The sequence below is a fragment of the Sinohyriopsis cumingii genome, unplaced genomic scaffold, assembly GCF_028554795.1.
Source record: "Sinohyriopsis cumingii isolate HCF-2022 unplaced genomic scaffold, ASM2855479v2 utg001953l, whole genome shotgun sequence".
NCBI classification, from domain to species: Eukaryota; Metazoa; Mollusca; class Bivalvia; order Unionida; family Unionidae; genus Sinohyriopsis; species Sinohyriopsis cumingii.
Genome location: NW_028316091.1, coordinates 508,639 through 520,708, shown reverse-complemented (window position 1 = coordinate 520,708; position 12,070 = coordinate 508,639). Strand labels below are relative to the sequence as shown.

The window sequence follows — 12,070 nt, the reverse complement described above, 5'->3', positions numbered from 1 at the left end:
GTTGTTGTTCTTTCAAAAAACCTATTATAAAGTTCTAAGAATTGCGTATGATAAGTTAAATATCAAAATGTCCAAAGGAAACCATCCCCTCCGTCTCCCTCTCTCCCTCTCGCTCTCTCTCTCTCTCGCTCTCTCTCTCTCTCTCTCTCTCTCTCTGTGGAGCAAGATACGTGTGAAAATCTATGTAAGACGAGCGTATAATATTTTTGTTTGTGTCATACCATTATGTATCTGGACTTATTAATGATAGTAAACCTTACGTCAAACCGACCACAGGATGAGGGAGAGAGAGATACAGACAGAAAGACAGAGAGAGTTTTAAAGTCAAACTTACCAAAGAGAGATAGAGAGAGAGAGAGAGAATTTTGTGATGGGTAGTACTATTTTTAAAGCAGAAGAATGAATTAGGTCGACTGTACATATATCAAAATGTTTGAATTACCTCTTTTTGGTTAGTAATTTTGCTTAGTTTCTTAGTCTACGCTAATTTCCATGCGCATTGTACGTGAATGGCTGAACGTTGATGTGAACAGCGTAGCTAACTATATGCTTGTAGTGTTCTACTAACGTCATGGAATCAATCTTTCAAGTTTAAATGATAAGTCTATATAATGTGGATTTAATCAATGTGAAGTAGATTAGAAACTCAGATGAGAATAGAATCAACTTATAAATATGCAAGGTGATCGTGAATAGCCACAAAAATCATAAAACTGCATTTTGTAGCAACCCACACTAGGCAGCGATGTATGGAGTTCATTCATTCGGTCAATACACGGTTGCATTTAGTAAACAGGAACTCCATTCAGTGGGGAAATATATCCATTTGTATGTGATATAAATAAAATATAAGTATCGTCTGTACGCTGTATTAATGATATGCCATTTTCATTAAAAGGAAACTCGGCAAGCCTCGGTTCTTTTTAATGAAAAATGTATATATCTGGTTTTGTATCATTAATGCAACATACGTCATATATATAAGAGTAACAAGACAAAAAGATGCCGATATGTGATAAAATATTTGTTTAGGTTTACACCTTACGTTATGGGATGTTCTTCAGTTGAAATGGTAGAACTGAATGTCAGAATCTTTGTGATTTATAAATCAGTGTACACTAATATTGTAAAAACTGATATGGCGGACCAATATTACGCTTAAATGAACATTGCATTTAAGGGAATCCATGCGATTCGAAATCGCATCTATTTGTAACAGATGTGACTGATATTAAACAACTGTTGAACCCAGTTTAAATCGTTGACTTTTCATTTGACAATGTTCCCAACTTAGGAAAAATTCAGTCTTACATCGGCTATCGATGTGTGTACATTGCAAGAGTCGTATTAGTCTCATTACAATCTGGTCCTGTCGCTGAAGTTTTTTGCAAGTAAGCTCACTTGATTATGATAGTTCCATTAATTGGTATGCTTTATACATTGATGTACGTGAAATTTAAAGTGTTTTAAAACTTATTTATAATTTTCAACTATATCAGGATAAATATATTTACTCTTAGCATCTCAAGAGCGGAGGATAACATTCTTTCCCATGTGCATGTGTTGCCTACATTTACATAAATATTTCACTCATTCGTTGAGTCCCATTTTACGTGAAGAATCGCTCACTTTAAACCATAACGTTTTTGCTGTACTTTCATCCCAATTGCAGTCAAAGTAGAATATAAACTCAATTGCAGTCAAAGTAGAATATAAACTCGTGGCAATATTATAATCATGTGTGTGAGAGACAGACAAACAGACAGGGAGACAGAGGTAGTGAGGTAATAGAAATAAAATAATGATAAAAGCCAATTTATTGTCTTCGATCAAATATGTTTATTGATGTAGTATGTACAAATACTACAAAGATAATAATCGAGATAGGGAGTCATATTCCTTTGGTTCTCTTGTCAGTCCTTGGATCATTTTGTTTTTCTTAATATCTGTAAAAAGGGAAGAAATTTAGAGCATTTTCGCAAGTTGACTTGCCGAAAAAATACAATATTGATACAATATTCATATTTATCTTGAAGAAACGACTTTATGGCTACTTCAAATTGAAAGCACAAAGACATGTAATGAGTCAGTAGAAATGAAGTGGATAAGATAATGGTTAAATTGTAAAATGTCGTCATACTGTAATATGTAACAGGATTTTCAAGGATGAATAATATGTATTCTTACTTTTTATGGTGTCTACTGTAACCGTATCCACCATATCCACCATATCCTCCATATCCACCATATCCGCCATAACCTCCATATCCACCATATCCACCATGTCCATGATACCCTCCATATCCACCATGTCCATGATACCCTCCATATCCACCATATCCAGGATACCAGCCATAGCCACCATATCCGCCGTTGCCACCATAACCTCCATATCCGCCACCAAATGAATAGGTAGCAATGGCAGCACCTACTAAGCAGGCTACAAGAACAATTACGGCCTTCATTTTCCTGTGTAAAAGAAACGTAAGTTCAGAAAATAACAGTTAGCATTGAATGTTTGTTATGGGAGTGTAGTTTAGACGGTAAATAGACGGCAAGTTGATATTACATTTTCTGACTGTTTTAATGAATAAAGACCGGGCTTGAATGTATAGTATTTCAATTGTACGGTGGTGACAACAGTTTTAATTGTACACTAGAAACGCCAAAATAAATATAGTTTTCATTTTGAAGACTAGTCTGTCGCTTATACGTGATTTCACTGGTAACCTTTGATTCGTAAATAAAGTACCTCCTCTACCATCTCCGGAATGCAAAACATATACGTTCCAAGTTTAGGGGTGGCGCTTTAGTGTGATTGACTGTGCAACGTCTTATGCAAACACATTAATATCCAGATTTGCAATACAGTGATACTTGAAAGTATTTGTGTGAGCGGTTCGTATACATTATCTAGAAAAAGGAATCAAGTCGATGGTTGCGAAAGGCCGCATGACCTTTAAATGGAAACGTAATGGGGTTTTCTAAAGTGACTTAAAGTGACAACAATGTTTTAGTGTTATTCTATGTTCTATCTTGTGATAAATAAACTCTAAATATGACGTAAAAGAGTGTATATTCACCTGACAGTGAATTGTTATTTTGTGTGACTCAATGTAATAACTTAGATCAAGCCATGGATAGGTCCGCTATGTGAGTGATTGCCACAACGTTTCGTGATGCTAGGCAGTATGAACAATGATACCCTAGTGGACAATAAAATAATGTTCAACCAGGATATTTAAATAAAATATGACTTGGATTTAGAATCACTTTTTTTTTCGGTTCTATGAGTAATATATTTTATATCATCTATTTCTATACTCCTGAAATATAAACAAATTAATTAATTGTAAAGATTGGTTGTCATATATACGCATGTATATCTCTTAAAGACAATATAATTCTACATATATTACCGACAGAGTGGTTCTTCTTGTAGAACATATTCTTTTCGTTACAAAATTAAACTGTTTCGTAGCTAGGTGGTACGTAAAATTGATATACAGCCAAATTTAGAGGCTCTTTGTATGTTCTCCCATAGAGACTGGAATGCTGCTAATGGAGCAAACACAAGAATAGGAGACCATTAATATAATTGAAACGTATCTTGCGTCCAGGGATGATAATTCAAAAATGTACACGATCATGTCTCCACATTTGAAAATTGTAAGCATGGCATAAGTTAAAAGAAACATGCGCGTTATATAGGTTATTAACGAACGTTAATTTGCATGTCGCATACAATCACTTACCTGGATGACAACGATGTCAAGAAAATTTTTGAAGTAGGATCAGAAATTTTGCCACCGGACTGGCAACTGCTTGTGCTGAATCGTCAAATATGCAGTCCTTTTATATCCGTGAAGAACTTATTTTGCATGCATATTAACTTAAGTAAACACGATGATTGATAGTTAATACATTCAGTAAATTAAATAATTGATGACTAAGAAAAACCAAGAAACTTATTTTGTTTATGTTGTTTAATTGTATGGATGTCTGGAAATTTCCGTTTGCAATGCAGACATTTTTTGGTTTACAATTATGTAAAATTAATTTATGTGATGGATTTGAAAATTGACTTTTATGCATTTTCCACTTCATATTTTCACGCAACATTTAGACAAATTTATTCAATACAATGTCTCGATCTATCATGAAGAATGTCCAAAATGAAATATATATGAATTCTTTATACTTTATTTAAAATTACTTTTGCCTGCTAAATTTTTGTGTCGCCTACCAGTGTTACATTGGAGCATGTTAATTTAATATTCTGTTGGTACCTCTCTTCCATATGTCTAAAATGTTTCTTAAATTCTTAATATTATTGTCTTCCCAGCGATCACATTCCAAGCAAATTTAGTAAAGTAAACACCAAAGAGAGAAAAATGTTTGTTTAGAGGTGTGAAGATCATGCTCAAGCTTCTTGAAAATGATTTTCAAAATCTTATTTCAAGGTACAAGGTAAGGCATTCAATTTTGTCTGAATAATTCTACACGTACGATATGATTCCATTTGTAAGCGCATTGTTTCATTTATTTTGTGGATAAATGATCATTGATTGTGTTAATGAGAAAAGATGCTGTTCTTCTGCTATTGATTTTATTATTTTTTCTCCAGATCTGGTTAAAATGTTCAAGCCAGCAACTATTAGTTATCATACTATTATGGTCGACTCGATGCGGACACACATCCATTTTAACAACGCAAGGAATAATTCTCTTAATTGAATATCCGGACATTGTTAGAATACTACCTCAATTATCGAGGGATTAATTTCGTCTGATACAGCTTTGTTCACTGAAGCAGATTTAGTATGTTAAACTGACAGATTCGTTTGTTTGTTTGCAGGTATGTGTGCACGTGTATTTCACATTGTATGCTATATTTACTTCACGAATGAAAGATTCGGACAGAACGAAATGATCAGTTCCATTTATTGTTAGTAAATGTAGGAAGCGTAGAACCTGCATGATTTTGCTGTTACCAGTTGTTTATTGTGACTCAAAGTACACTCTACTTATAAAGCATATGATCTAGTTTTGATCACCGAGATATTAAATGATGTTATAATAATTTCTGTCAAAGTTTTGTATTTATTTTATTGATTGTGGATCGATTATTGTCCTAAAAGTTTGTCTATGATGTAACAATTTATTTAAATAACGCGAACCTTTATTGGCTGATTAGCTCATCGTAATACTTGATACAAACAGCTTGTGGCAAATCATATGCAACTCATTTCGTTAAAACATATCACATGTACACTTATCTAGAATGTTTTATACAAAATGCGAATAGACTATTACCCCTGATGCCATGTGATTACTAAACAATGGTAACACAGTGTGTACCGATGGTTCTTCTCATGGTGTTGGAGAAACACGTCAGAATCTGGCACTCTTGACTTCAACTTTACACAGTGAATGGTACTCTATTCTTCCAAACCATTACAAGTAAACCTGTGTCGAAATGTAAGAAAAGAAAGACGAACTAAAACAAAACAATAAAACAACGAAAAATAATCGAAACATATTATATATAAGGAAGCATAGTAATATAGCAATAGTAAGCGTATACTTTCTAACTAACGTTGCATTATTTGCATTTATGTTCCAAGTGTACAAATATTCCATGCAAGCTTGACAAATAGAGATCATACTTGTTTTATCGAAATTAAAGAGATTTCTTCGTATCTCATTTATGAACGTAGTGAATGTGAATTTCGATTTGCGAGTTTTTGACGATTTCACATATAAATATATTTTTAAATTCCTGACTTTCCCAACTATGGCGTACAAATACTTTTAAAATGGTATCACAAAAAGCTTGTCAAATCCAATGTTTTAATAGTTTGTTTTTGTTTTCGGTAGGTCTTCGCCTAATTCAGCGTCGTATATCAATATTTTTAGTGAACTGGATGAACTCTGAGCCCTTTGTTTTTGAGTTCACTTTTTACATAACATGTATCACCTGTACTTTTGTATACAAAATGGGTACCTTATACTGTATATATCACTCCTATGACTTTTCATGAATATTATACTTATTTGTGAAAGGTGTTGTTTATGATCAATAATTAACCACACCCTTCTTGAAATAGCACATTTTTGTCTCATAGTTAATTCCCCGTTGGTGGTCCTCCATCTCTGCCCACTTTATTGTTTTAATAGATATATACTATTGTAATGTGTTTGACCGTAGTCTTGTATTCAAACCTTCCTCTTGAACATTTAAACGCGGATATCAATTAATGTGTTGCTCTTTGAATTCTGTCGTTGTGGCTAAATGCGTGCAAACAATGAACCTGTGCCACTATAGAGTTATTTTGTAACCACGTGTCTTCGTTATCTGCAAGGAATACCAACTAGTTAACAAATCTTTTATATTATCAATCTTATGCTCGGTAATCCCCCTCCTACCTTGATTCGCTCGTCATTCGAGATTAAGTACTGGTTTTGTATCATTAATGCAACATACGTCATATATATAAGAGTACCAAGACAAAAAGATGCCGATATGTGATAAAATATTTGTTTAGGTTTAAACCTTACGTTATGGGATGTTCATCTGTTGAAATGGTAAAACTGAATGCCAGAATCGTTGTAATTTATAAATCAGTGTACACTAATATTGTAAAAACTGATATGGCGGACCAATAGTTCATTTAAAAGATCATTGCATTTAAGTGGACCCATGTGATTCGAAATCACATCTATTTGTAACAGATGTGACTTATATTAAACAACTGTTGAACCCAGTTCAAATCGTTGAGTTTTAATTTGACCAATGTTTCCAACTTAGGGAAAATTCAGTCTTACATCGGCTATCAATGTGTGTACACTGCAAGAGTCGTATTAGTCTCATTACAATCTGGTCCTGGCGATGAAGATTTTTGTAAGTAAGCTCACTTGATTGTCATAGTTCCATTAATTGGAGTGCTTTAGACATGGATATACGTGAAATTTAAAGTGTTTTCAAACTTATTTATAATTTTCAACTATATCAGGATAAATATATTTACTCTTAGAATCTCAAGAGCGGAGTATAACAATATTTCTCATGTGCATGTGTTTCTGCATTTACTTAAATATTTCACTCATTCATTGGGTCCCATTTTACGTGAAGGATCGTTCACTTTAAACCATAACGTTTTTGCTGTACTTTCATCCCAATTGCAGCTAAAGTAGAATATAAACTCGTGGCAATATTATAATTATGTGTGTGTGAGAGACAGACAGACAGACAGGCTGACAGACTGAGGAAGTGAGATAATCGAAATAAAATAATGATAAAAGCCAATTTATTGTCTTCGATCAAATATGTTTATTGATGTAGTATGTGCAAATACTACAAAGATAATAATCTAGATAGGGAGTCATATTCCATTGGCTCTCTTGTCAGTCCTTTCATCATTTTTTTTCTTAATATCTGTAAAAAGGGAACAAATGTAGAGCATTTTCGCCAGTTGATTTTGCCCATACAATACAATATTGATACAATATTGATATTTATCTTGAAGAAGCGACTTTATGGTTATTTCGAATTGTAAGCACAAAGACATGTAATGAGTCAGTAGAAATGATGTGGATAAGCTAATGTTAAATTCTAAAATGTCGTCATACTGTAACATGTAATAGAATTGTCAAGGATGAATAATATTTATTCTTACTTTTTATGGTGTCTACTGTAACCGTAACCAAACTTAGGAAAGTGGTGTCCAAATCCCCAGCTGTATCCCCCAATTCCACCACCGAGTCCGAATCCGTATCCACCATATCCACCATATAATCCCAAGCCGTATCCACCATATCAACCATATCCTCCATATCCGCCATATCCGTCATAACCTCCATATCCACCATATCCACCATGTCCATGATACCCTCCATATCCACCATGTCCATGATACCCTCCATATCCACCATATCCAGGATACCAGCCATAGCCACCATATCCGCCGTTGCCACCATGACCTCCATGTCCACCATAACTGCCATATCCGCCACCAAACGGATAGGTAGCAATGGTAGCACCTACTGAGCAGGCTAGAAGAACAACTATGGCCTTCATTTTCGTCTGCAAAAGAAAAGTAATTTCAGAAAATAACAGTTAGCATTGAATGTTTTATGGGAGTGTAGTTTAGTAATAAGTAATATATTTAATATCATTTATTTATATACTCCTGAACGTTAAACAATTTAATTAATTGTAAAGATTGATTGTCATAATATACGCATGTATATCTCTTAAAGACAATATGATTATACATATATTACCGACAGGACGGTTTTTCTTATACAACATATTGTTTCTTTACAAACTTAAACTGTTTCTCAGTTAGGTGTTACTAAAATTTATACATAGCTAAATTTAGAGGCTCTCTTTATGTTGTCGCAAAAAGACTGGAATGCTGCTAATGGATCAAAAACATGAATATGAGACCTTTAATATAATTGAAACGTGTCATGTGTCCAGGGATGATAGTTCAAAATTGTACACGTTCATTTCTCTAAATAGGAAAATTTTTAAGAATGGCCTAAGTTAAAAGAAAAAGGTGCGTTATATAGGTTATTAACGAACGTTAATTTGTATGTCGTATGCCTTCACTTACCTGGATGATAACGATGTCAAAAAACTCTTGAAGTAGGATCAGAAATTTTTCCACCGGACTGGCAAATGCCTGTGCCGAGGCATAGAATATGCAGTCCTTTTATAGCCGTGAAAGGCTTATTTTACATGTCTTTTAACTTGATTAAGTAAACACGATGATTGATATTTAATCCACTCAGTAAATTAAATAATTGATCACTAATAAAACGAAAATAGTATTTGTTGTTGTTTAATTGTAAGGATGACTGACAATTTCCGTTTGCAATGCAGTCATTTTTGTGTTTACAAAGGGTCATGTCAAATTAATCAATGTGATGGATTTGAAAATAGATTTTTATGATATTTACACTTAATATTTGCACGCAAGATTTAGACAAATTTATTCAATACAACGTCTCGATCTATAATGAAGAATTTCCAAAATGGAATATATTTGAATTCGTCACACTTTATTTAAAGTTACATTTGTCAGTATTTTGTACCTGTTTGAGTACTGTCTACTAAATTGTTATGTTGCCTAACAGTGTTACGTTGGAGAATGTTAATTTCATTATGTTTTGGCACCTTTCCTCCATATTTCTAAAACTTTTAAACTGGAAATATAATTTTCTTTTAGTGATGACATTGCACGCAAATTTAATTAACAAAGTAAACACCAAAGAGAGAAAAATGTTTGTTGAGAGGTGTGAGGATCGTGTGCACGTTTCTTGAAAATAATTTTCAAAATCTTATTTCAAAGTAACAGTAAGGCATTTCATTTTGTATTAATAATTCTACATGTACATTATGTTCCCGTTTGTAATCGCATTGTCTTATTTATTTTGTGGATAAAAGAATATTGTCGAAATGTAAGAAAAGAACGCAAACCTAACACAGAACAATGAAACAAAGAAAAAGAATTGAAACATATTATATAAAAAAATATAGTAATATAAACCACAAAAAATAACAGGAAAGAAAACAAAGAAATGGTTATCGTTTAGTTGCTTGCCTGCAAGCGAAAGCGTATACTTTCTGAATAGCATTGCTTTATTTGCATTTATGTCCCATATGTAAAAATAGTCCATGTAATCTTGAACATTTGCATTACCGATAGACCATTTTTCTTTTGTCGAATTTAAAGAGCTCTGTGTATCTCATTTATGATCGTAGCATATGTGAATTTCGATTTGCGAGTTTTTGACGATTTCACATAACAATAAATTTTCAATCAAATCCCTGACTCTACCATTTATAGCGTACAAACTTATGTTTTTTTACCATGGCATCACAAAAGACATGTCCAATCCAACGTATTAAAAGTTTGCTTTTTTTGTTTCGGGTAGAATTTCGTCTAATTAAGCCTCATATATCAATTGCATTTAGTGCACTAGGATGAACTCTGACATAAAGTAATACCTTAGTGCAAGACAGACGGGATTACGTTGACACATGCTGGATTTGCCGAGCACTTTGTTTTTGTTCTCTCTTTAATTAACACTTATAACATGTACTGTTGTTTACATACTTGGTACCTTATACATCACTTCTATAGCTTTTTAGGACTAATATACATATTTGTGGAATGCGTGTGTTTAGGATCACGAATTAATCCTACTGTTTTTGAAATGTCACATTTTTGTCTCATAGTTAGTTCCCCTTTGGTGGTCGAGCTGCTTCGCCCACTTTATTGTTTGAATAATTTTATGTTATTTTAAGGTGTTTCACCGTGGTGTTGTATTCAAGTCTTCCTTTTGTATATTTAAACGGGTATAATTAGCAAATGGCTCCAAGGAATATATAAAATAGTCTACGAATTTTAAGAGCTCACATGTTGTAGGTTTGAAAATTTGTCATATGTATGTAGGTATGTATGTATGCATGTATGTATTTAATTGAGTACAATACAGTATGTATGCATGTATGTATTTAATTGAGTACAATACAGTTATACTGTATACTTACTTTACTTTGAGTTTCCAATCAATGAACTGGATGCTAAAACCATGTTTACTATTTTCAAACTATTTATGAATTGGTGACATGATTATGAAGAACGTGCCATGCTATCTTCTGCTTCATGTATTGAATTGTTTATCATTGACAAGAATAATTTTTATTTAATTCATACATGTAACGGCATTAGAGACTGACACGCATTATGTCCCGTACCATAGAGAAAAAGATTGTTTCCATCATACGATCGCACCCTACGATATCGTTTTTTCCTGTCTTGTATTATTGATTAAAATATACAGTATGTTGTCAATGTCTGGGTGTGGTCATACAAATATCTACTTCTGCGAGAAGTCATGTTCCACTCAAGATTCGCTCTTATCAGTTGATCAATGGAACTAAATGCATAATGATAGTGTACATTATTCCCTGATTCCTGTCTGGCATTGATGAATGCAATATTTTGGCTGGGAAATAATTAAGAGGATTTCTTCAGTAATTCTTGTTTATAAATATTGATTATGACTGAAAATTGGACCATGATCACGTTTGATACTTTGATGAAAAATTTGCTTTATTAAATCAAAATACCAATACTTGTATTAAAAACACTAGACTCGCTTATTTTTAGGAGATAAATGAATTTCGTTTAATGACGTGGTCCACTTTGTAGACAAACGCCTATGGAGCAGAAATTTCATTACATATCACTTTCTTACTTACAAGTGGTTATGGATAGTTCTTTTCAATGTAATATGTTTATTATGTTAAAAATCAAAAGTCTCTTCATTCATATAAAGAGCGAATTAATTAACGTATTACATAGTCACTTGTCCCACTACGTTGTAATGAAATGTTTCCAAAATTTCTTGAAATAGTGGCTGAATTCCTGACAGGAAAACACTTTCTGTCTTGGCCTTCCTGCTAAAATCCATGTATATGTGAATGGATGGGAATGTAGCGGCATTGCAGCACAATCCTGACTAGACGGTATTGTTTGAAACAGAAGCTGGCTATCGCACATACTAGTGAAACATACAATTGTCTCTTTGAAAGAAAAAAACCGGATTTACCGGTATGGCATATCATTGGAGACATTTTTATGACATTTATCAAAGACAAACTCCTTACAGTAGGTTAAGTGTCCCTTGCTTAGTCAATATATTTTGGACCGAGTCTGGTTGCCTTTGTTTAGACAGAATTCAGGTCATCGCTATAGTCGTATCGCAATTGTCGATCTGTGGCTAGAGAAATGCATAACAGCTGCTGGAGTCATTTCGATGAACTTGTAACTGTTGCTGAGGCAGCGCAGCGTAAGGGACCCAAAAAATGTTGGCATCATGGGTTTTGAGTTGTATGCAGACTGTACCACCCTGCACTGCAAGCCAATCATTAGGTTTTTTTTGAGTGGTGTAAAGATTCGTCTCAGAAGAGAATGGATTTCGGACGACTATTATCGCAGGGATAAAGATATTGCGTTGTCATCTGCAATAGCAGAATGCCGACATATTAGTG

At 33.5% G+C, this 12,070-nt stretch overlaps 1 protein-coding gene across 1 annotated transcript; it reads right to left on the bottom strand.

The window, feature by feature from the left end:
• Positions 1-1,815: 1,815 nt before the first annotated feature.
• Positions 1,816-8,086, bottom strand: LOC149771318 (uncharacterized). The gene is made up of 3 exons (XM_089948641.1): positions 7,836-8,086; positions 2,188-2,403; positions 1,816-1,946 (listed from the first exon to the last, which is right to left on the bottom strand). Exons 1-3 carry the CDS (start codon positions 8,078-8,080, stop codon positions 1,940-1,942), a joined length of 468 nt encoding a protein of 155 aa, XP_089804767.1. The 5' UTR covers positions 8,081-8,086; the 3' UTR covers positions 1,816-1,939.
• Positions 8,087-12,070: the final 3,984 nt, after the last annotated feature.